Consider the following 25990-nt stretch of genomic DNA (forward strand, 5'->3'; position numbering starts at 1 on the left):
AGGAGAGGTTGGAGAAACTTGGTTTGTTCTCACTGGAACAATGTAGGTTGAGGGGAGACCTGATAGAAGTCCACAAGATTATGAGATGCATGGACAGAGTGGATAGTCAGAAGCTTTTTCCCAGGGTGGAAGAGTCAATTACTGGGGGCACAGGTTAAGGTACGAGGGGCAAGGTTTAAAGGAGATGTACAAGTCGTGTGTTTTACACAGAGAGTAGTGGGTGCCTGGAACTCGCTGCTGGGGGTGGCGTTGGTGGAAGCAGATACCAGAGTGACTTTTAAGGGACATCTGGACAAATACATGAATAGGATGGGAATAGAGGGATATGGTCCCCGGAAAGGAGAGCATGGTCAATGCAGGCTTGAAGGGTGGAAGGGCCTGTTCCTGTGCTGTAATTTTCTTTGTTGTTTGTAATCCTGGGGGTCTCTTGAAACATCTTCTGGGGTACAACTCCCCACTACACTCACACTTAGTCAACTCCCTGATTCTCAATACCCTCGTCCCGCAGTACACATACCTGATGGAATGTCATGACCCCATTTAACATTTCCTGCACGTCTCTGGGTTTGGAACAGAGACAGTCCCGACAACGCGGCAGGAAATGCAAATTTGCTCAAAGGCTGCTGACATTAACGTATTGTGGGTTTATTGCAGAATAAAGACATGTTACATGGCGGTTACCAAAATAAACTCAAACTTTGTCACGTTGACCTGAACATCCAGCTGTCGTTGACTCTGTTAACAGTTCCAACTCTGAAAACCAGAGAAGTGGTCACCCACAGCAGAGAATTCAGAGTGTGAAGCCACAACTTCTCCCAGCTGGGAGCTCCGTGCTGCAAACACAGACAAATGGTAATCACCATGACAAATCATCAGCTTACACAGATTTGGGGGAAAGAAATTCTTCATTTGAATTTCAATGACCGTAAACAAAAACACAGGTGAACCAAATTAGACAAAATCCAAATAAATATGTTTGTTAGTCACAGGTCAATCCTCTTTCACTATCAGAATAACATTTGCTTCGAATACCGTTCCACCAACCTCCGCAATTTCATTGAATGTAGTTTGCAGAGCGATATGGATAGATTGAGAATTTAAGTTGGATAAGGGATCCCAGGCTGATTCCTGGGATGGCAGGTCTTTCATCTGAGGAGAGACTAAGTTGGTTAGGATTGTATGCATTGGAGTTTAGAAGGATGAGAGGGGACCTCATAGAAACTTAAAAATTCTAACAGGATTAGACTAACAGGGTAGATTCAGAAAGAATCTGAAGCAAGTATGAATTTAATTCCTCAACCATTTCTTTATTCCCCATTATGAATTCTTCTGTTTCTGTCTGTAAGGGACTCGATTCATTTTTGTCAATTTCTTTTTTCCTCTTTACATACAAAATAGGGACAGGAACAGGCCAATCAGCCCATCAAGCCTACTCTGCCTATCAACAGACTGTCAACCTAAGAATGTCATGTTGATTCCTTCTATCCATTACCCAATTCTGAGTCGAGGCCAATAGAATACCCCAATCCCATGCACTCAAATTCATTAACTAACTCCTTCCGTGGCACTTTATTAAAAACCTTCTGAAAGTTTAAATACACCATATCTTCTCAGTCCCCCCTATCTATTCTGCTAGTTCCAACCTCAAAAAATTCTAACCAGTTTGTCAAACATGATGTCCTTGCATGAATCTATAGTTGACTCTCCCACTGAGATTATTTTCCAGCTGTTTTTTTCTCAGAAGGCTTTTGATAAAGTTGTTTATGAGGAGTTGGTAAATGAACGAGAGTGCGTGGGATTGGGCAGACGCAACATGGAATTTCTCAGCTTAGATAAACTCAAGCCCAGCTCGAGGCCCGAACTCACAACAAATCCTGTCCAACCAGCACCCAGAGCTCCTGCTCAGGTGACATCGCGAATTTAAAATTCTCATCCTTGTTTTCGAATCCTTCCCTGTCCTTTCCTATTTCTCTCTCTGATCTCCTCCAGCCCTACAACACTCTGAACCCTGAGTGTTCCTCAAATTCCGGTCTCCTTGACCCTCTGTCAGAGTCAGGGCAACAGGGGCAAAAAAATCTTCAAAGTCGATAAGGTCCTGCAGCGAGATAGGGTAACTCCCAAATCGAGACTCACCCAGGTATCCAAGAATAAAGAAATGAGGGAAACAAAGGGGAAAGGTATTTTTTAAGAACATCAAGGAAAACCTAAAGATGTTTGATAAATACACAAAGGACAAGAAAATAACTAAAGAAAGAATGGGGTTGATTAGAGAGCAACCAAGAAAGAGATACTTTTGGGTTTTCAGTTTTTGAGAGTTTTGGTGTTTATTGTTAATTTGCTGAAGTATAAAAGTGATCCTTGTGTTTTATTTTTTCTCCTGCTTTAATAAGTATCTTTTATTTGTTGTTTCATAAGAAAGAAAGATCTGAGTTTTCATGTTTATCGCAAATGTCCCAAAAAAACACACCATTTGAAACCAGTGTCTCACACATAACATCAGCGGGGTTTTGTAAAAGCTGTAATTTGCCTGGTGCCACGGTTAGAGGGTGGCATGGTGGCACAGTGGTTAGTGCTACTGCCTCACAGCACCAAGGACCCAGGTTTGAATCACAGTTCAGGTGACTGTGTGGTGTTTATACATTCTCCCTGTGTCTGCGTGGGTTTCTTCCGGGTGCTCCGGTTTCCTCCCACAGTCCAAGATGTGCAGATTAGGTGGACTGGCCCATGTTAAATTGCCCCTTAGTGTCAGGGGGCCTGGCAGGGTAAATGCATGGGGTTATGGGGATAGGGCCTGAATGGGATTGTGATTGGTGCAGACTCAATGGGCTGAATGGCCTCTTACACTGTAGGATTCTATGATTCCAAGACCTCCTCAGAGTGGGAGGAAGATCCCATTGTTGTGATACACTTCATTACCAATATATGGATAGGATTAGGATAGATGTTCAGCTGAGGGAGTATGAGCTTCTAGGACCAAATTAAAAAGCAGAATCTGAAGGGAGATAATCATTACCTTGTGCCTTGTGGATCCAGAACTGGCTTGCCTGCAGAAGGCAGAGAGTGGTTGTGGATGGGTCTTTTTCTGCATGGAGGTCGGTCACCAGCGGAGTGCCCCAGGGATCTGTTCTAGGACCCTTGCTGTTTGTCATTTTCATAAATGACTAGGATGAGGAGGGATGGGTTAGTAAGTTCGCAGATGATACGAAGGTTGGTGGTGTTGTGGATGGTCTGGAGGGATGTCAGAAGTTGCAGCGGGACATAGATAGGATGCAAGACTGGGCGGAGGAGTGGCAGATGGACTTCAACATGGATAAATGTGTAGTGGTCCATTTTGGCAGGACCAATGCAACGAAGGAATGCAATATCAAGGGTAGGAGTCTTAGCTGTGTTGAGGAGCAGAAGGATCTTGGGGTCCGGGTCCATAGGATGTGGAGGATGTGGTCAAGAGGGCGTATGGTGCACTGGCCTTCATTAATCGAGGGATTGAGTTTAGGAGTCGGGAAGTAATGCTGCAACTTTATAAGACCCTTGTCAGACCCCACTTGGAGTACTGTGCGCAGTTCTGGTCACCTCACTACAGGAAGGATGTGGAAGCTATTGAGAGGGTGCAGAGGAGATTTACAAGGATGTTGCCTGGATTGGGAGGCATGCCTTATGAAGATAGGCTGAGGGAGCTGGGACTCTTCTCCCTGGAGAGACGAAGGTTGAGAGGCGACCTGATAGAGGTTTATAAAATGTTGAGAGGAATAGATAGGGTGGATTCTCAGAGGCTATCTCCCAGGGCTGAAATGGTCACTACAAGAGGACACAGGCTTAAGGTGCTGGGGAGAATGTACAGAGGAGATGTTAGGGGTAAGTTTTTCACTCAGAGGGTGGTGAGTGAATGGAATCGGCTGCTATCGGTCGATGTAGAGGCAAACTCGTTGGGGTCTTTTAAGAGAATTCTGGATGAGTACATGGGATTTAATGGGATTGAGAGTTAAAGATAGGCCTGGTAGGGAGGGATAGGATTGGCACAACTCTTGGCCGAAGGGCCTGTTTGTGCTGTAGTGTTCTATGTTCTATGTTCTATCAACAGAGCTGCAGGTGAATAGGCACACAGTAACTCTGATTAGAGAGTTGAATGTGAGGAGCAAAGTCTCGTGTGGGAGAAATTGGTTTTGATTCATGGGGCACTGCCCATTACTGGGGACTCCGACCATTGGGTCCACCTTTAACTGAACTGGTCTGGGTCCAACGTGCTGGTAAATTGAATAACTGGGGGTAGGGTGGGGGGCGGGGGGAGTTGGTAGGGTGGGGGTGCTGGTGGTGGTGGAGAGATCCTTCAACTGAATACATAGAACATAGAACAGTACAGCACAGTACAGGCCCTTCAGCCCTCAATGTTGTGCCGAGTTTTGTCCAAACCAAAGATCAAGTTATCATTCTGGTGTGCTCCGTGTGCTTATCCAAAAAGCGCTTGAAAGTTCCTAAAGTGTCCGACTCCACTATCACAGCAGGCAGTGCATTCCACACCCCAACCACTCTCTGAATAAAGAACCTACCTCGGACGTCCCTCCTGTATCTCCCACTACGAACCTTATAGTTCTGCCCCCTACTAACAGCTACATCAGCCCGAGGAAACATTCTTTGAACGTCCACTGTATCTATCCCCCTCATCATCTTGTGAACCTCTATAAAGTTGCCTCTCATCCTCCTCTGCTCCAAAGAGAAAAGCCCCAGCTCCCTCAACCTTTACTCATAAGACCTACCCTCCAAATCAGGCGGCATCCTGGTAAATCTCCTCTGCGCTCTCTGCAATGTTTGCACATCCTTCTTAAAGTGAGGTGACCAGAACTGAACACAATATTCCAAATGTGGTCTCACCAAGTTCCCGTACAGTTGCAGCATAACCCCATGACTCTTAAACTCAAACCCTGTTATTAAATGCTAACACACAACAGGCCATCTTCACGGCTGTATCACCTTGAGTGGCAACCTTCAGAGATCTGTGCATATGAACCCAAGATCTCTCTATTCCTCCACATTTCTCAGAACCCTGCCGTTGACCCTGTAATCTGCATTCAAATTTGTCCTACCAAAATGAATCACCTCGCACATATCAGGGTTAAACTCCATCTGCCACTTTTCAGCCCAGCTCTGCATCCTATCAATGTCTCTTTGCAGCCTACAACAGCCCTCCACCCCATCCACTACTCCACCAATCTTTGTATCATCAACAAATTGACGAACCCACCCTTCAGCTTCCTCCTCTGAGTCATTGATAAAAATCACAAATAGCAGAGGACCCAGCACTGACCCCCGTGGGACACCGCTGGTAACTGGCTATTTCTGAGATGTTACATTGATCCTCTCGAGTGGAGACCAATGCAAAATGTCTGTTCAGGTCATCTGCCATCTCCTTATTTTCCATTATTAATTCCCCAATCTTATTCATTTAAACTCTTTCCAGTCATTTAATTTACTGTGACAAACCAAGGACAGGCGTTAACTCAAATTCTCCGAAACAAACTTCAGTTTAGTTAGCACTTTAGATTCCAAACTCAAACCTACAACAGTTGCAAAACTTCAACTCTTAACTGAACATTAACTCGAATGATTTAACTGAAGAGAGATGCTACCCATTTCGAACAAAATGGTCAGGCCCATTCCCAATGAAGATTCTGCCCTCATGGTCCTCCTCTGAGGATATTCTTCAATTGCATTCTTGTGATGGTTAATCCCTGCCTTATCATTAGAGACAAACATGTGTCTTTATTCTCAGAATGTCCTCACCTTCCAGAAAGTTCTGCAATAATCAGCCAATGGTGTAACCAGAAACCGATCACATTATCAGACCAGGCCAATGGAGTTACTGACAGAAAATTCCAGAATGCTTGGTTTAAATGGCACGTAGGTCACAGAGCCATCAGCCATATATGGATACGGCAGGAAATCTCAGCATCGTCGAGTCCAGTCTTATCCAAACATTCTCCCGTATTTGATCAGCGCAGCAAGGGTCAGGTCACAGCTCACAGACCAGTTCACAGCTCACAGCAACTTTACAGGTTACATCTGTGTTTGATTAGAACTGGACCAAAATCCCAGCATGCTTAACTCTCACACAATTGCTCTTACAGCCAATATTGCCGTTATCATTCTTAAATCACTGCTGGAGCTGTTCTTTCTGCCTCCGCTCCAGATACACTTTCCAACAGACCAACACTCACTTTATGAGTTATTTTATTATTGAAATGTCTGTCAAAATTGTTCTCGCAGTTTGTAATATTCCTCGCTAGCTTTCACCTGTATTCTATTTCCCATTAGGCTTTTTGCTGCTTTTTGCATTCTCTCCAATCCTCTGACCTGTTATCCTTCCTTATGCAATTCTGTGCTTTCTCTTTACGTTTGATACCATCAACTAAAAGAGAGAAAGTGTGATCGCTCTGGTTCCTCTGTTTCTTGTTCTTCTTCATATCTTCAGATGTTATCTGATAAACTGACCAATAATGGAGAACTGGCACTGAGTATATAATTAGTTTCATTCCAAATTAAACCTCTCACTTTGAAAAGTTCCACCCAGGAAGGGGAGCAGCCATTGGCTCATTGTCTTCCTCTTTATCTACTCTTTAACTTCATTTGCTGGTGAAGAAAAGGATATTAAACCAGCTGCAGTTGCTGGGACACTTTGTGTTTCAGTGTGTTTACTGGACATACAATAAACGGTGTGGAGAAACAGGATTGTCAATCTGTCGAGATGATCAGTAAAACTCTTTTTGTTCTGACTCTGTCCCTCTGTGTTTCTGGGGGTAAGTACAAGTTATGGTTTGGTTTGGAGAAGTTTCACTTGTGATTAAAATAACTCTCCCTGGTTTGTGCTGCTGTGTGTGTCAGCTCCTGTATTGTGTGTGGATTCTACAGTTAGAACATTCAGAACTGGAGATTTATCATTGTATTGAGATGGTTTAGTGGATCTGACACAGAATTACACAGGCTGGGAACACGGGTCACAGAACTGAGTGTCCCACCATTCTTTCCAGTTTAATGGGACAATGGGTTTGACTGACAGTCTGTACATTAAGTGGGTGTATTTGTGGGCACTGCGAGGCAGCAGTGTTAACCACTGTGCCACCGTGCCCCCCCCCCCCCCCCCCCCCCCCCCCCGCCACCACTAGCAACACTACCCCACCTCCTGTTTCTGCTTTTCCTGAGCTTCCTAAATGTTGACTATCCTTGAATATTCAGTCTCCAGCCTTGGTCCCCCAGCTGCCGTGTCTCCGTAATGCCTATTAGATCATTCCTGTTTGCTTCTATTTGTGTCATCAATTCATCTATTTATTGGGAATGCTGTGTGCTTTCAGAGTGTTTTTCATTCTGTATTTTGAGCATTATTGGGGATTTTGACTCGATTTGATGCAGGCCTTTGTTTCTGCAGCCTTCGATTATTGCTTTTCAAATTCCCATTCCAAGCTTTTTCTCCCATCTGAATTCCCAGCCAGGATTACTCAGGCTGCCACCTTATTGGCTGATGTTACTGACATTAAAACTTCAAAAGAAGGTCATTGTCTAGAAAGCACCTTGAGGTGATGAGTAGGTGTGAGGAGTGCTGGATGATTACAAGTCTTTCTTGCTTTTACTGTCAGATTATTAATGAATTCTGGCCCATTACAAAATCAAATATGTCCCTTAATGTGTCTGAAACATATTCAGAAACTGTTCAATCCACAGCAATTCCTGGCTATGAACTCACACAGCGACATGGAACGTTGTTACTGATAGAGATAAGAAGCTCGCAACAGCCTCAGTAAATTCCCAGACAGAGGTTTCAGATCAGATGAGAAATGAGAGTATAACTAGGACACAGCAACAAGTCACATCCTGTCATCAAATCCACAAAATCACCAGTTACACCCGAACCTCAACACCATGACAAGTGAATTGCAGGTTGTAATGTCTAAGGTGTCTTTCCCTCACCGTTCAGTGATAATACCACAGCATCATGTTCAATCCTTCTTCCTTTGTCTGGGGAACTTCACTGTGTCTCTAACCAGCTCATTCTCTGTTGCCCCCAGGACTGCTCTGACCTAGATCTTGTTTCGTGTCAATTGGTCTGATTGTTGCCCCAGTCCCTGTTCTTGTTTTCCACCTTACTTTCTCAAAGATTTTGAGCTCCCCCGGAATATTTTCCTTTCCTGTTGCTGCTACGGTGGCACGGAGGTTCACACTGCTGCCTCACAGTGTCAGGGACCCGGGTTCGTTTCTGGCATTGGGTAACTGTGTTGAGTTTCCATGTCCTACCACTTTTTTGTGGTTTTCCTTCGAGTGCTCTGGTTTACTCACACACTCCAAAGATATTTAGTTTAAAATGATTGGTTAAATTGCCCCTTAGTGTCCAAAGTTGACTAGGTTAGGTGGATTGGAAATGGTAAATCTGTGGTGTGATGGGGATAGGATCGTGTCTGATGCTCTTTTGGAGATTCTGTACAATCTCGATGGGCCAAACAGCTTCTTCTGTAGTGATTCTGTGATTCTATTCTATACTGCTGTGCTAATTCACTTTATGTTCCACACTGCTTCTCTTTATTCTGCTCTTTTGTTTCCTGGTTACAGGTTTCTGATTCTATTTTGGTGAAGTGCTGCCTCATTGATTTCCTGTCAGTTTGGGTCTATCTGCTCCATCTTGTCTTAGTTTCACTTTTAATGACAGGATTTGGATTTCCCTGTCAGCAAACCTTCACTGCTGCCTGAAACTCTCTTCCCATTTTCCGTCTGTGTGTTTGAATTGCTGAAGCTCTGCTGCATTCTGTCCCAGGCTTCTTCTCTTCAGTTCAGTGGGTGCAAGAGTCTAGCGACTGAGACCATCTAGAGTTGAGTTTTCACCGCTGCAAACCTCTCCATTTACAGCTCCAGCTGTCCAGCTTGGTTTCCCTATTCTCCGTAGCAGCTGAGTTTTGGGGAATGACAGTTTTTCTTTTATTCCAGGTGGGAATCGCTATAAGACCAGCATTTATTGTCTATCTCTAATTGCCTTTAGGATGGTGGTGGTGAGCTATGTAGCTAGACAAATAATGTGGATACAAGAGCATCTTAGGGAACAGATATTCGGCACAGAATAACTCACCACCTGACTCCCCAAAGCCTGTCCACCAAGGCACAGGTCAGGAGTGTGATGGAATATTCTCCACTTGCCTGGAAGATGCAGCTCCAATAACACTCAAGAAGCTCAACACCATCCAGGGCAAATTAGCCTGTTTGATTGGCACCCCATCCACCACCTTCAACATTCACTCCCTCCACCAATGGACACACAGTGACAGCCGTGTGTACCATCTACAAGATGCACTGCAGCAACTCAACAAGGCTCCTTTGACAGCACCTTCCAAACTCAATTTGATTTGTTTTGTTATTGCCACATGTATTAGTCTTCAATTGTTTCTTGTGCGCTGTGCAGACAGAGCATACCATTCATAGAGAAGGAAAGAAGAGAGTGCAGAATGAAGAGTTACATCAGATCTAGGGTGCAGAAAAAGATCAACTTAATATGAGTGGGTCCATGCAAAACCATTCCCACCTGATCTCCTTCCTAACAGCACTCTGGGTGTCCCTACTCCAGAAGGAATGCAGCGGTTCAAGAATGCAACCAGACGCCACCTTCTGAAGTGCAATTGGGAATGGGAAATAAAGTTGGCCGAGATATCGATATTTACATTAATTTTATTCTATTGTTGTTTTCTATATTTCTCACATATGTGACGACAGTGTGTCTTTTAAAAATGTATTTTAATCATGTTTCTGGTTATCCTATTATACAAAGGATATTATTAAACTCGAAAGAGTTCAGAAAAGATTTACTTGGATACGACTGGGACTTGAGTTATGAGGAGAGGCCGGACAGACTGGGACTTTTTTCTCTGGAGTGTAACAGGCTGAAGGGGTGATCTTATAGAGGTCTATAAAATAATGAGGGGCACAGATCAGCTAGTTAGTCAATATCTTTTCCCAAAGGTAGAGGAGATTAAAACTAGAGGGCATAGGTTTAAGGTGAAAGGGGAGAGATACAAAAGTGTCCAGAGGGGTAATTTTTTCACACAGAGGGTGGTGAGTGTTTGGAACAAGCTGCCAGAAGCAGCAGTAGAGGCGAGTACAATGTTGTCTTTTGAAAAGCGCACACCCCCAACCTACCTCGATCGCTGCTCTCCCTCCACCATCCTTCTGACCTGCACTCATTGGACAGCCTGCAGCACCTTCCTGGCCTTCCGCTGGCGTCTGCTGGAGGAGGGGGTCGGGCTCAGATGGATCTTTGGTTGGGTGGGGGTGGAGATTATCCAAAGTCCATCCTCCCCCCAATCATCAATCACCACCCCCCCAACCAGAGATCTATCTGAGCACCTCCCCTGCCCCTCCGGCAGACCAGGAAAGCCAGGAAGGTGCTGCAGGATTTCCAATGAGGTCAGAAGGATGGGGGAGGGAGAGCAGCGATCGAGGCAGGTTGGGGGTGAGCTCTTCTGAGGGGGGCCTGCCTCCTGGGGGGTTCTGACTAGGAGGGGGTGGGGGCCTGCCTCCTGGATGGGGGGCGGGGTGGGGGGGGTGGGGGGCGGCAGTCGTGTTTGGTGGGGGAGGCTGCCTCCCGGGGGGGTCCGAACGCACGGGGGGTTGTGCTCTGCAAAGGGGGGCCTGCCTTGCAGGGGTGTTGGATCATGGGGTGGGTGGGGGTGGGTTCCGCTGGGGGGCCCTGCCTCCCGGGGGGGTTGGATCACGGGGGTGAGGCAGATCTGCCGGGGGGGTTCGCGGGGGGTCTGTGAAGGGTGTTGGAGGAGGATGGGCTTCGGAGGTTCCCCTGCAGAACAGGAATCCGCTTCGGATTTTTATTCTGCAGGTTGGTAACGGCACGGATCGGGAACGGACCCGAAGACGGGAAAGTGGGATTTGGCGGGAGAGTTCGGCGCGCGGCTCATTAAGTGGTTTTAAATGCATGCTAATGTCGGGCCGCCTGATTGGTGCACGGACCGGATCCACGCCCAAATCCGGTGTCGGTAAAGGTGCGATCTGCTCGGATTCGGATGCAGATCGCGTTACAGCCCCGACCCCAAATTTACCGACATTTCACACCCGTTTTTGGTAAAATCAGGCCCTTAATGTCAAACTCTCCCATGTTCTGATCACTGTTTGCTAAATGTCCCCTTCCAGTCAGATTCTGAATTAAACCTGTCTGATTATTCATTCCTAAATCCACACAAACCCCACCCAGACTGACTGGGTGCTGGGAGCACAAACAAGCAACAGGGGCTGAAGCTGGAGACCCTTGGGGAAGGAGCCTGACAGATAGTGGGGCAAAACCTGAGCCTGGATTGCAGGGCTGAGAGGTCAGTGTGAGGCCTCTTCACAGCTCTGAATAAGAAAAGGACTTTTCCCAGTGCACACACTGAGTGTATTGGAGAATTTGGATCAAAGTGGGAATTCGCTGCAGAGGGACAGAGAGACACTTTGTCCTTCTAACTTTTTCACCCTGCCCTAACCCCGTCTTTAGGAGGATTACAAACTTCTTTAATCCCGGTGGAATTCCGAATTTTCCCCTCCTGCTCCCGGCGTCACCAAACTCTCCGTGGGCGGGACCGGAGAATTCCACCCAAAATCTGGGAGGGGGAGCTTTGTCTGAGAGAGCTGTTCCACAGTGTGAGGACAACAATGTATTTCACTGTTAGATCAACACATCTGTATTGCTGAGGTCAGCACACTGTAACCCCCAGGATATAGAGCAGAAACAAACTAACACAGCAAGATCAACCTTAGAACCTGTTCCCTCCCTTTAACACAGAAACTCTACTGCCTGGACTGTCCCTTTAAATACTCACAGGAATTTCAAACCTCCAGTTCAGAATTTAACTCACTGATTTCTGTCACTCACTGATTTGTTTTTCCTCTGTTTAAAGGTGTGAATGTTCCAGTCCTTATCCAGTCTCCGAGTGTGGAACGTGTCACAGAGGGTCAGACTGCACGGTTACAGTGCACCATGAGGAACGGCACAGTGTCAGACACTGGTGTTTTCTGGGACCGGGAGCTACCTGGGAAAGATATGGAGTTGGTTTTATTAGATGAACCATCGAACATCATAACCCGGGGCCCAGGTATCACTGAGCGATTCCAGCCTTCCAGACACACCTCCAATAACAGCTTCATTCTGACAATCACCATGGTGCAGCCCAGTGACACTGCCGTCTATTACTGCTCAGTGTGGGGAAATATCACGGGCAATGGGACACAGCTGAATGTAACCAGTAAGTCCAGTTTACATAACAATCTCCTGAAGTCATCACCACTTGTGACTGTGTGGGAAGTGAGTACGTGAGAAATATCACAAACCCCTGGGGTAAAGGGAACTCATTAGAAAAATAGACTGGGTGATCTCATGCACTTTTGTCAAAAAATAAAAATTGTGCATCGCTCCTGATTTCTCAGTCTTCAATTCTTTGACATTTTCTCTGTTTCTCTGTTTCTGTTTATTTCTAATCTTTCTCCCTCTCCTTTGTTTACTCAGCTTTTTGTCAGAGTGCTGTTTCCAGCTGTTTCTGTTTTATATTCATTCTTGGTGGGCATTAACTGGTTAGGGTCCATCCCTAGTTACCCTTCAGAAGGTGGTGATGAAACAACCTCTTGATCTGTTGCAGCCCATGTGGTGTAGGTACATCCACAGTGCTGTCAGGATTGGAAATTCCAGGATTCTGACCCAGCGACAGTGAAGAAACGGTGATATATTTCCAAGTCAGGATGGTGAGTGACTGGGAGAGAAGCCTCCAGGTGGTGGTGTTCCCCATGTGCCTGCTGCCCTTGTCCTTTTAGAGTCAAAGTCATCAAGTTGTAGAGTCACAGAGCACAGAAATGGTCGAGGTTATGGGTTTAGAAGGTTGTGTTAAAGGAGCCTTGGTGAGTTCCTGCAGTGCATCTTGTAGATGGTACACACGGCTGTCACTGTGTGTCCATGGTGGTGGGAGTGAATGTTTAATGTGATGGGTGGTGTCCCAATCAAACACATTGGTTTTGTTCTGGATGGTGTCAAGCTTCTTGAGTGTTATTGGAGCTGCACTCATCCAGGCAAGTGGAGAGTATTCCATTTCATTCCTGACTTGTGCCTTGTAGGTGGTGGACAGGCTTTGGGGAGTCAGGAGGTGAGTTACCCTCTGCAGGATTCCCAGTCTCTGACCTGCTCTTGTAACCATAGCTTTTACAGGGCTAGTCCAGTTCAGTTTCTGGTCAATGGCAACCCCAAGATGTTGACAGTCGGGGATTGAGTGATGGAAATGCCATTGAATGTGAAGGGGTGATGGTTCGATCCTCTGTTGTTGGAGATGTTCATTGCCTGGCACTTGTGCGGGGAAATGTTACCTTCCACATATCAGCCCAAGTCTGAATGCTGTCCAGGTCTTGCTGTGTGCAGGAACAGGCTGCTTCAGTAATGGAGGAGTAATGAATGGTCCAATCATTAATGAACATCCCCACTCCTGACCTTATGATGGAGGGAAGGTGATTGATGAAGCAGCTGAAGATGGTTGGGCCGACGACACTACCCTGAGGAACTCCTGCAGTGATGTCCTGGAGCTGAGATGATTGAGCTCCAACCATCTTCCTTTGTGCCGGGTATGACTGCGGATGGAGAGGAAATGGTGAGGAAAGCAGTGAGCAGGGTGGGATTCAGGGAATTAGGGGTTTCTGGGAATATGATGTCAGACATGAGAAATGAGCAGGGAAGCACTGGAGGCTGCGATCAGGGAGGAGGAATGGGTGAGGTTTTGATCTTGGCACACTGCAAGGTACCAGGAATAGGGAGAGTCTCAGGATGAGGAACGTACATTAGCCGAGGCAACAATGTCCACATCCTGGAAAGACAATTGAGGCTGGGATCTGTAGACGGAGCAGAGCCAAATTGCCTCTTCAGAGTTGGGAGCCACGTGTCGGGTCATTTCATCTCCAGAAACAACTGTCTGGCTATCTGTTCAGTATGCTACGGTTGATAGAGTTATCAGATGGGCTTATTATGGATGCTTGGCTGAGTTCCAAACTGACTATGGAGCTGTCAATTAGATAGTATTAACATGGTTTGAAGCAAAGTGCTCCTATTTATGACAGGCATTTCGGAAGTTTCAGGAATTTCCTATTTTATGGTTTTTCAATGCCTGTTTGTATACTTGAACACAGTTAAGAGATGTTAAAAGGAATAAAACTTGAACCATTGATATTTATTTGACACTTTTCTGAGGTTGTAAGATGAATATTTTTTTTCTGAAGCAGAATTTCAAAGCCTCTTTGCTCATTGTGTCAGTTTCAGAAACATTTCAATGATTTCCCAGACGTGTTTGTAGCACATTGCTTCTATGCGTGGAGAATACTGGGAGAGTGGGTGTGGAGCATCCATGGGGCAATGGAAGGGGCATGGAGTTGCAGTAAGCATGAGGATCTGGAGGGATATGATGGGGCATGGAGGAGGCTTGAGGGTTATAAAGAAGAGTGGGATCTTGGAATGAATTTCCACAGATCGCTGAAGGGGGCAGGACACGTCAATAATGGAGGGATACGTTCCAGATCCCTGTGTCTCGTTGTAACAATTCCGAACAATCCCAGAAGGGGAAAATCCAGGCCAGATTGATAGGATGGGGTAAAGAAGAGGATTAGCAGCAGTAAATCAGCCCGTGTGTGGTCACACTGTAATTATTATACAGGAAATTTTAAACTTTATTCCTTTACTTCCACCTTTCATTCATCTTTTTAAACAATAACTTGAGTTCTTCCAATAATCAGCTGTGAAGATTGTGAAGTTTATCCGTTCGATAGTTTGTTTTCTGTGGGTGGGAATGTGCACTGAATGGATAATATCAGCAAATTCTAGAACATTCAGCAGATCCCCTTTTGTCCCCTCATTCCCTCCCTCGTTGCAAACAACAATTTCCATGTTGGGAGATTGAGAGAATTCTCTGTAAATCATTCTTGTAACCAGAAGAAGATTTCTAAAATGTTGCATTTCAAGTTCTATGATTTTTCTTTCTCAATATTAACAGCTCCATTGTCTGACCCAGTCCTCATGCAGTATCCAACAGTCAGCAAGGTGCCAGAGGGTCAGGCTGTCGACTTACAATGTAAAAAGTCTGACAACACCAGGTTTTAGTTCAACCTATTTATTTGATAATATACTCACAAGCTTTCGGGGTTAGCCCCTTCGTCAGGTGAATGGAGAGTTCTGGCCTCAGACAGAGCATATAAAGCACAGACAGTTTAGAGATTACTGATTAGAATGCGAATCCTTACACCTAACCTGCCGTTCAAGACCCGAAGTGGCTGACAATGTGAGTGGTAGGAGCACTGATCACAGTTTAAAGAGATGTGTATTGTCTCCAGACAGTACAGTAAGTGAGGTTTTGCAAACCCAGGCAAGTCACGGGGGTTACAGATAGTGCGACACGAACCCAAGATCCCTGTTGAGACCGTCCTCATGTGTGCGGAACTTGGCTATCAGTCTCTGTTCAGCGACTCTGCGCTGTCGTGTGTCGTGAAGGCCGCCTTGGAGAATGCTTACCCGAAGGTCAGAGGCTGAATGCCCATGACCACTGAAGTGTTCGCCAACAGGAAGGGAACAGTCTTGCCTGGTGACTGTCGAGCGATGTTCATTCATCCGTTGTCGTAGCGTCTGCATGGTCTCCCCAATGTACCATGCTTCGGGACATCCTTTCTTGCAGCGTATCAGGTAGACAATGTTGGCCGAGTTGCAAGAGTATTTACCATGTACCTGGTGGACGGTATTCTCACGTGTGATGATGGTATCCATGTCGATGATCCGGCATGTCTTGCAGAGGTTGCTGTGGCACGGTTGTGTGGTATTGTGGTCACTGTTCTCCTGAAGGCTGGGTAGTTTGCTGCGAACAATGGTCTGTTTGAGGTTGTGTGGTTGTCTGAAAGCAAGAAGTGGGGGAGTGGGGATAGCCCGGCGAGATATTCGTCTTCATCAATGATATGTTGAAGACTCCGGAGAAGATGTCGTAGCTTCTCCGCTCCGGGGAAGTACTGGACGACGAAGGGAACTCTGTCCACTGTGTCCCGTGTTTGCCTTCTGAGGAGATCGGTGCGGTTTTTCGCCGTGGCGCATCGGAACTGCCGATCTATGAGTCGAGCACCATATCCTGTTCTTATGAGGGCATCTTTCAGGATCTGGAGGTGTCTGTCACGATCGTCCTCATCTGAGCAAATCCTGTGTATACGGAGGGCTTGTCCATAGGGAATGGCTTCTTTAACATGTTTAGGTTGGAAACTGGAGAAGTGGAGCATTGTGAGATTGTCTGTGGGCTTGCGGTACAGTGAGGTGCTGAGGTGACCGTCCTTAATGGAGATGCGTGTATCCAAGAATGCAACTGATTCTGGGGGAATAGTCCATGGTGAGTCTGATGGTGGGGTGGAATTTGTTGATATCATCATATAGTTATTTCAGTGATTGGCTTACAATGTGCCATGTACAATGCCAGTGTGATTGACACTGATGTCCACTGGCATTACCAGAGAGCTGGCTACCACACTGAGTGGCTGATCAGCCAGTTTGTGAATGGCACCATTACCAAGTCCCGGGATTCCCACCACCGTTTCCAGCCTTCCCGGAATGTCGGCAGCAACAGCTACATTCTGACCATTGTGAATGTGACCCTCAATGATACAGCTGTGTACAGATGCAGTGTGTGGAGCTACATCCATGGAGCAGGGACCCAGCTCAATGTCATTGGTAAGTCAATGCTGAGTGACTGGTGTGTGCCTGGAATGGAAGGAAGCATATAGAATGGCAGAGTGCTCATCCAGGCCTTCATTCCAGAGATTGAATTAGGTTGGGCTGGTTCAGAAGTCGGGCCTGGAGGGACATAAGTGAGAAACTGAATCACAGAATGGCAGAGGAGACCATGTGGCCCATCATGTCTTCTGCCTGGCTTGGATGCTCCACTCACCTTGTGCCATTCCCCTGACTTCTCCCTGTAAACACACACATCATTCTTCCTGTAACCCTGAACATTTCCCCGCTTCAGATAACAGTCTCATTCCATTTTGAATGCTTCAATTGAATCTCTTTCCACCACACTCTCAGACAGTACATTCCAGATCCTAACCACTCGCTGTGTGAATCTGTCTCCGCCACACTCTCAGACAGTACATTCCAGACCCTAACCACTTGCTGTGTGAATCTGTCTCCATGATGTGGAGATGCCGTCGTTGGACTGGGGTAAACATAGTACGAAGTCTCACAACATCAGGTTAAAGTCAAAAGGTTTATTTGATAGCACAAGTCATTAGCTTTTGGAGCGCTGCTCTTTCATCAGGTGAGTGGGTGTCCTGTTCACAAACAGGGTACATAAAGAAACAAACTCAGTTTACAAAATAATGGTTGGAATGTGAGTCTTTACAGGTAATCAAGTCTTAAAGTCACAGACAATATGAGTGGAGAGAGGGTTAAGCAAAGGTTAAAGAGATGTGTATTGTCTCCAGCAGGACAGTTAGTGAGATTTTGCAAACCCAGGCAAGTCATGGGAGTTACAGATAGTGTGACATGAACCCAAGATCCCTATTGAGGCCGTCCTCATGTGCGGATCTTGGCTATCAGTCTCTGCTCAGCGACTCTGCATTGTCGTGTGTCGTGAAGGCTGCCTTGGAGAACGCTTACACGAAGATCAGAGGGCGAATGCCCGTGACCACTGAAGTGTTCTCCAACAGGAAGAGAACACTATTGCCTGGTGATTGTCGAGCAGTGTTCATTCATCTATTGTTGTCGCGTCTGCACAGCCTCCCAATATACCACGCCACGAGACATCCTTTCCTGCAGCGTACCAGGTAGACAACGTTGGCCGAGTTACAAGTGTACCGTGTACCTGGGTTGTGTTCTCACGTGAGATGATGGCATCCGTGTTGATGATCCGGCAAGTCTTGCAGAGGTTGCTGTGGCAGGGATGTGTTGTGTCATGGTCACTGTTCTCCTGAAGGCTGGGGAGTTTGCTCCAGACAATTGTCTGTTTGAGGTTGTGCAGTTGTTTGAAGACAAGAAGTAGGGCTTGCAAAGTGTCACTAACTGTCCTGGCTGGAGACAATACACATCTCTTTAACCTGTGCTTAACCCTCTCTCCACTCACATTGTCTGTACCTTTATGACTTGATTACCTGTAAAGACTCACATTCCAAACACTCTTTTGAAAATTGAGTTTGTGTCTTTATCTGTCCTGTTTGTGAACAGAGCTCCCAGTTACCTGATAAAGGAGCAGCGTTCCGAAAACTAGTGGCTTCTGCGACTAAATAAACCTGTTGGACTTTAACCTGGTTTTGTGAGACTTCTTGCTGAACCTGTCTCCACCACACTTTCAGACAGTACATTCCAGATCCTCACACCCTGACCCCACTTGTCTCCTCATTAAGTTGTTCAATTCCGAATCTCTCCATAAACACTCCTCTGTGATCCATTTATTCTGCCTGATCCCATGGCCCGAGGTTCACAGAACCAGAGAATGGCTACAGTACAGAATGAGGCCATTCAGCCTGGTGTCTGTGCTGACCCCCTGAAGGAGCATTTCCCCAAATGTCACTCCCCTGCCTTTTCCCCGGAGCCCTGTCAACATTTGCCTTTCAGATAAGGATCCAATTCCCCTTTGAAATCCTTGATTAACCCTTCATCCACCACACTCTCTCAGGCAGTGCATTCCAGCTCTTACCCAGTCGCTGGGTCAAAAGGTTTCTCCTGGTGTCGCCATTGTTTCCTGTGATAATTACTTTAAATCTGTGTCCTCTGCTTCTCCATCCTTCCAGCAATGGGAACAGTTTCTCCCGATCCACTCCGTCCAGATTCCTCCTGATTTTGAACATCTCGATTCAATCTCCTCTCAATGTTCTCTTCCCCAAGGAGAAGAGTCCCAATTTCTCCAATCAATCTTCAGAACTGAAGTTCCTCATCCCTGCAGCCATTCTCATGGTGATTACTGACACCAGAAGTGTGGTCGGATGGTCAATAGGGTCGAGGAGGTTTGTGTGGGGCTGGAAGAAATTCCAGATGGTGTTTATTACAGTAAACTTCAGATTTCAATCTCCCTAATTATCACTCTAATTTTTAGCTTGAGTTTATTTCTCTCAGTAGTTTTATACTCGACTATATTAGAAAATCCAGGTGAGCAGTGTATCTCAGGTTTCATAGAGCTGTGTAGAATATACACACAGAAATAGGCCATTCGGCCCATCAAAGCCTACACAATCTGAGCCCATATGTAGCAAAACCGGACAACATTCAGTCTTGGGCTGACAACTGGTAAGTAACATTCCCACCACACAGGAGCCAGGCAAAGACCATCTCCAACCAGAGAGCATCTAACCATCTCCCCTTGGCATTCAATGGCATCACCATCACTGAATCTCCAACTCTCAACATCATGGAGGTTACCATTCAGCAGGCACTGAACTGGACTGGCCTTATCAATACTGTGATCACCAGAGCAGGTCAGAGAGAGGGAATTTTACAAATAGTAACACAAATTCTGACTCCCCAAAGCCCATTCACTAATTACATGTCACAAGTCAGCAATGTAGTGGAATATTCCCCACTTGCCTGGATTGGTGCAGCTCCAACAACACACAAGAAGCTCGACACCATCCAGGACAAAGCAGCCCCGCTTGATTGGCATCACATCTACAAACATTCACTCCCTCCACCAGCGACACTCAGTAGCAGCCGTGTGCACTATCTACAAAACACCCAACAGCAATTCACCAAAAATCCTTCAACAGCACCTTCCAAACCCACGACCACTTCCATCTGAAAGGACAAGGGCAGCAGATACAGGGGAACACCACCATAAGAACATAAGAACATAAGAACATAAGAAATAGGAGCAGGAGTAGGCCATCTGGCCCTTCGAGCCTGCCCCGCCATTCAATAAGATCATGGCTGATCTGTCGTGGCTCAGTTCCACTTTCCCGCCCTCTCCCCATAACCCTTAATCCCCTCTCTTATCAAAAACCCATCAACCCGCTTCTTAAAAATATTTAGCGAGGCAGCCTCCACCACTTCAACGGGCAGAGAATTCCAGAGATTCACCACCCTTTGAGTGAAGAAGTTCCTCCTCAACTCCGTTCTAAACCGCCCCCCCTTTATCTTGAGGCTGTGCCCCCTAGTCCTACTGTCTTTTTTGAGCGGGAAGAGTCTTTCCACCTCTATCCTATCCATCCCATTCATCATCTTATACGTCTCAATGAGATCTCCCCTCATTCTTCTAAACTCTAACGAGTACAAGCCTAGTTTATTCAGCCTCTCCTCATAGCTCAACCCCCTCAACTCCGGTATCAGCCTAGTAAACCTCCTCTGCACTCCCTCCAGGGCCAAAATATCCTTGCGCAGGTGCGGCGCCCAAAACTGCACACAGTACTCCAGCTGCGGCCTCACCAATGCCCTATACAGCTGCAGCAAGACCTCCCTACTTTTATATTCAATCCCCCTCGCTATGAAGGCCAGCATCCCATTCGCCTTCCTGACCACCTGCTGCACTTGCAGGCTGGGTTTTTGCGACTCATGCACAAGGACCCCGAGGTCCCTCTGCACCGTCGCCTGCTGCAGTTTTTCGCCACGTAAGTAATAGTCCTTCCTACCATTCTTCCTACCAAAGTGGACCACCTCACACTTGCCAACATTAAATTCCATTTGCCATTTCCTGGCCCATTCGCCCAGCCTATCTAGATCCTTCTGCAGACTCTCCACACCCTCCGCACAATTTGCCTTTCCCCCAATCTTGGTGTCATCAGCAAATTTCGACACCCTACACTCGGTTCCCTCCTCCAGATCATCTATATAAATGGTAAATAGCTGAGGCCCCAGCACCGACCCCTGGGGCACCCCACTAGTCACCAACCGCCAATCCGAATAGCACCCATTGACCCCCACTCTCTGCCTCCTATTTGACAACCAATCCTCTATCCACGCTAACACCCTACCCCCAACTCCATGTCCTCTGACCTTCTGCAGTAACCTCTTGTGAGGTACCTTATCAAACGCCTTCTGAAAATCCAGAAAGACCACATCCACCGGCTCTCCTCTATCCACCGCCCTAGACACATCCTCATAGAACTCCAGTAAATTTGTCAGACACGACTTCCCTGCAAGTTCCCCTCCAAGTCACTCACCATCCTGACTTGGAAATATATCGCTGTTCCTTCACAGTCGCTGGGTCACAATCCTGGAATTCCCTCCCTAACGGCATTGAGGGTCAACCCACAGAACATGGACTGCAGCGATTCAAGAAGGCAGCTCACCACCACCTTCTCAAGGGCAACTGGGGATGGACAATAAATGCTGACCAGCCAATGATGCCCATCTCCCGGGAATGAATCAAAAAAATCCCACCACTCTTCCTTATTTGCTGACTAACTTTCCCTTAACTGTATCGATGCCAATCGCGTCAATGAGGAAATGGAGCAGGTTTTAAATCATTTATATTTGTATTTGTGGTGATTTGAAATAAGTTCTTGCTTCAATTAAGCTTCATTCTGTGATTCTGTATTTGTGCTAAAAGGGTTAAATCTTCAATTTTAGTTTCATTTTTCAAAGTTGCTTGCAAGTCTGTAGCACGGTTTAGATGTCTGCATTGTAATGATGGTTTTACAATGTTAAAGCTAATACAGGGTTAAATAAAGAGGCAATTGCTCAGTAAGCAGGGGCCACACACAGACAGTCAGAGCAGTGACTTCAGTTGAAAGAAAGTAACCCAGGAGGAAGCAACTCTCTCAGAAACTGCGAGAAAATGTGAGACAATGCACAGCGACAGAAAGCCCCAAGCTACAGAACAGAAAGTCCTCAAGACCAGGGAATGGGACAGAACGGAGTTCCAGGAAAACTGTGAAGATAAAGGAATGAAGAACAGAAATCTGGGAAAAGGTTGTGTTCAGTGAAGTCAGGAGCAGAGAGAGAGGCTCCAAGTTCAAGACAGGGCTGTAGGGTACAGACTTGGGGCATGTCAGCTTGTGAAAGATTGGTAACAAGTTAGTGCAGCCTGTGAAGCAGTTGTGTTCTGTTGGCACAACTGGGCACCTGAGAGAGTGTGTGGGAGGTGAAGCTAGAATGCATGTGGCAATCTGGGGCAGGGGAATAACAAAAGGAGAGGTTGAAACCCTGGAGTTGGATCCTTGGTGATGACAGGAAGTAAAAGCATCATTTGGGAGAAGATTCCAAGCAGTGATTGGAAATACTCATGGGAACGTCAGAGATCCAGTGAGGCCACTTGGCTCACAGTTTGATTACCATTGGTGGATTGATGGGAGAAGAGGGGGGGGGAGGAGTTTGGGTTGGTGAGTAGAATGGAAGAGAAATCAACAGAAATTATTTTGGTGACAGCTGTCACTTAGTTTCAGAGTGTGGGATGTCCGACCACAACTTTTCTCTTGGTTTATATGGACTGTGTGCTTACTGAGTATATTCGAGTTTAAGATCGCATTTAGTTACTTGTGTTATCCCTAACAATCTGTACATATCTGTAAAAGTCTAGCTGGGTGAAGGAATAGTGTGTTGTAGCCAATCTTTTCTTGAATAAATGTTTGATCTTTTGTTAAGAGTTGATTGGCAGTCCTGTGACTCTGTTCAGCAGCTCCATCCATGGATCCAAATAAAAAATCCATCAAACCAGCTTCCACCCTGGCCTCTGACTTGTTCAGCAGTGACATCCGCTGCATCGGAACACTTGAGCCACTTGCTGTGAGTTCCACATTCTGACCACTCTCTGGGGAAAGATCTTTCTTCTCCATTTCCCATTGGATTGATTAGTGACTATCTGATAACGATGCTCTCTCTTTTCATTCTTCTCCACAAATGGAGACTCTCCCTGTCACGCTATCAAAACCTTCCATCATTTTAAACATCTCCATTAGATCACTCATGTCCTTTCGGGAAGGAAATCTGCCGTCCTTACCCGGTCTGGCCTACATGTGACTCCAGAGCCACAGCAATGTGGTTGAGTCTGAACAATGCCTGCTGAGATGGAGGGTAGTTAGTGATGGGTAATAAATGCTGGCCCAGCCAGTGACACCCACATCCCGTGAATGAATTTGCAAATAATCATTTGTCTTCTCTTTACAAGAGAAAAGAACCCAGCCCAATTATCTTTTCCTGACTGGAATAAAATCCAGTCCTGGTCTGATCTTTGTGAATCCTCTTTGCACTTTCTTCAAAGCCTCTCCATCTTCTTTCTAAAATAGTGACCAGAAATGTACACTGTGGTCCAAATGGTGAGGAAGTGAGGATTGATAACAGCTCAGTGAAACGTCACTACTTTTCAATCCTATCCCTCGAGAAATAAAACTCAGCCTTTGTTTTGTTTTTGTGATGACCTTATTGGTCTGTGTTTTTCCTGTCAGTGATCTGTGTGTTTATTCTCCCAGATCCTCCCATATCCATTTACATTCTTCATTTCCAAACAATCTGAGCTCCTTATTTTACTTCCCAAAATGAATAAAAACAGAAACGGAATTGAATTCCTGAGTTGAGTTGTGGATTTTCACTGACGGATATTTCCTGCTGTCGTGTGTGGAACCCTGGGAATGTGTTGCTAAGTTAAGGGTGCTACACAAATGCAGGGTGTCATTGTTGACCGGAGTTTGCACCAATCCGGTATCAGCTTTTGCATTTTGCCCTTCCATGGGTTTGAAATGTGGTGTGAGTGAAGATAGAGGCTGATAAATGGACAAACAAAAATAAGGTGTTGGAGCTGTGGTTTGTGTGTTCTCTCACTCTTTTCAACTCACTGTAGAACATAGAAACATAGAACAGTACAGCACAGTACAGGCCCTTCGGCCCTCGATGTTGTGCTGAGCTTATGTCCAAACCCAAGATCAAGCTATCCCACTCCCTATCATTCTGGAGTGCTCCATGTGTCTATCCAATAACTGCTTGAAAGTTCCTAAAGTGTCCGACTCCACTATCACAGCAGGCAGTGCATTCCACACCCCAACCACTCTCTGAGTAAAGAATCTACCTCGGACGTCCCTCCTATATCTCCCACCATGAGCCTTACAGTTATGCCCCCAAGTAACAGCTACATCAGCCTGAGGAAATAGTCTCTGAATGTTCACTCTGTCTACCCCCCTCATCATCTTATGAACTTCTGTTTAGTCACCTCTCATCCTCCTCTGCTCTACGTAGATAGCCCGATGAGAGAGGGAGCTATACTGGATTTAGTTCTGGGAAATGAGCCGGGTCACGTCGTTGAAGTTGCGTTAGGTGAACATGTAGCTTATAGTGACCACAACTCTGTCTACTTTAGGATACGAATGGAAAAAGATGAGTGCTGTCTTAAGGGGAGGGTGCTAAATTGGGGGAAGGCTAGATACAGCCGGATTAGGCAGGAGCTTAGGGATACAGACTGGGAAAGACGGTTGGAGGGCAAGTCCACGTCAGGCATGTGGGAGTCTTTCAAGGGAAAACTGAAATGGGTGCAGGAAAGGCATGTGCTGGTTAGGACGAAGGATGGGAAAGGTAGGATTAGAGAGCTGTGGATTACTAGAGACATTGAGGACTTGGTCAGGAAGAAACGAGAGGCGTACGTCAGGTCTAAGCAAGTGGGAACGGAGAGAGCATTGGAGGAATACAGAGAGAGTAGGAGGGGTCTCAAAAGGGGAGTTAGGAGAGCAAAAATGGGGCATGAGATGGCTTTGGCAGGTCGGATTAAGGAAAATCCAAAGGCGTTTTCCTCCTATGTTTGGAGCAAAAGGGTGGCTAGGGGAAAAATTGGTCCTCTCAGGGACAGACGAGGGGAATTGTGCTTAGAGTCTGAGGGAATGGGGGAGATCCTGAATGAATACTTTGCGTCAGTATTCATGAAAGAGAGGGGCTTGATGTCCGGTCCGGTCATCGAGGGAGCTGTAGACCAATTGAAGGATCTATCGATTGCGAGGGAAGAAGTGTTAGGGCTTTTAGGTAGCATTAAAACTGATAAATCTCCGGGGCCCGATGGCATTTATCCTAGGCTGCTTAGGGAGGCGAGAGATGAAATTGCTGGGCCTCTGACGTAAATCTTTGTCTCTTCTTTGGACACAGGTGAGGTCCCAGAGGATTGGAGGACGGCAAATGTGGTACCGTTGTTTAAAAAGGGTAGGAGGGATAACCCGGGTAACTATCAGCCGGTGAGTTTGACATCAGTGGTAGGCAAGTTGATGGAGAGGATTCTTAGGGATAGGATGTATGAGCACTTAAAGTGTTGTGATCTGATTAAAGATACACAGCATGGCTTTGTAAAGGGGAAGTCTTGCCTTACGAATCCGGTAGAATTTTTTGAGGAGGTGACAAAAACGGTCGATGAAGGGCGAGCCGTTGATGTCGTCTATATAGATTTCAGTAAGGCGTTTGACAAAGTCCCTCATGGTAGTTTGGTAGAAAAGATTAAGTCTCATGGGATACAAGGCCAGGTATCTAGATGGGTTGAGAACTGGCATGCAAAGAGGAGACAGAGAGTAGTAGTGGAGGGGTCCTTTTCTAGCTGGAGGTCTGTCACTAGTGGTGTGCCGCAGGGCTCAGTACTGGGACCTCTTCTCTTTGCAGTGTATATAAATGACTTGGGAGAGGGAGTAAGTGGTGTGATCAGCAAATTTGCTGATGACACCAAGATGGTTGGATTGGTGGGCAGTGAGGAGCAGTGTCTGGCAATACAATGGGATATTGATAGGCTGGTATATTGGACAGATATATGGCAAATGGAGTTTAATCCGGATAAATGTCAGGTGATGCATTTTGGCCGGAATAATATAGCGGGGAGTTATATGATAAAGGGTAAGCCCATAAGGAGTATAGAATCACAGCGAGACCTGGGGGTGCAAGCGCACAAGTCTTTGAAGGTGGCAGTACAAGTGGAGAAGGTTGTGAAGAAAGCCTATGGTATGTTAGCCTTTATCGGAAGAGATACAGAATATAAGAGCTGGAGTCTAATGTTGCAGTTGTACAGAACGTTGGTTAGGCTGCATTTGGAGTACTGCGTCCAGTTCT

The 25990-nt window shown here is 46.2% G+C and overlaps 1 protein-coding gene across 1 annotated transcript in view; it reads left to right on the forward strand.

The window, feature by feature from the left end:
* Positions 1–1813: 1813 nt before the first annotated feature.
* The window catches only part of LOC145350493 (uncharacterized), a 72672-nt gene continuing 48495 nt past the window's right edge, over positions 1814–25990 (forward strand). Inside the window, exons 1-5 of the mRNA XM_080199693.1 lie at positions 1814–1906; positions 10856–11012; positions 11925–12104; positions 15027–15104; positions 16448–16732. Of these exons, the coding sequence (XP_080055819.1) occupies positions 1814–1906; positions 10856–11012; positions 11925–12104; positions 15027–15104; positions 16448–16732 (793 nt within the window). The remainder of the gene's footprint in view (positions 1907–10855; positions 11013–11924; positions 12105–15026; positions 15105–16447; positions 16733–25990) is intronic.

The sequence above is a fragment of the Carcharhinus amblyrhynchos genome, chromosome 12, assembly GCF_965287045.1.
Source record: "Carcharhinus amblyrhynchos chromosome 12, sCarAmb.v2.hapA, whole genome shotgun sequence".
Lineage (NCBI taxonomy): Eukaryota > Metazoa > Chordata > Chondrichthyes > Carcharhiniformes > Carcharhinidae > Carcharhinus > Carcharhinus amblyrhynchos.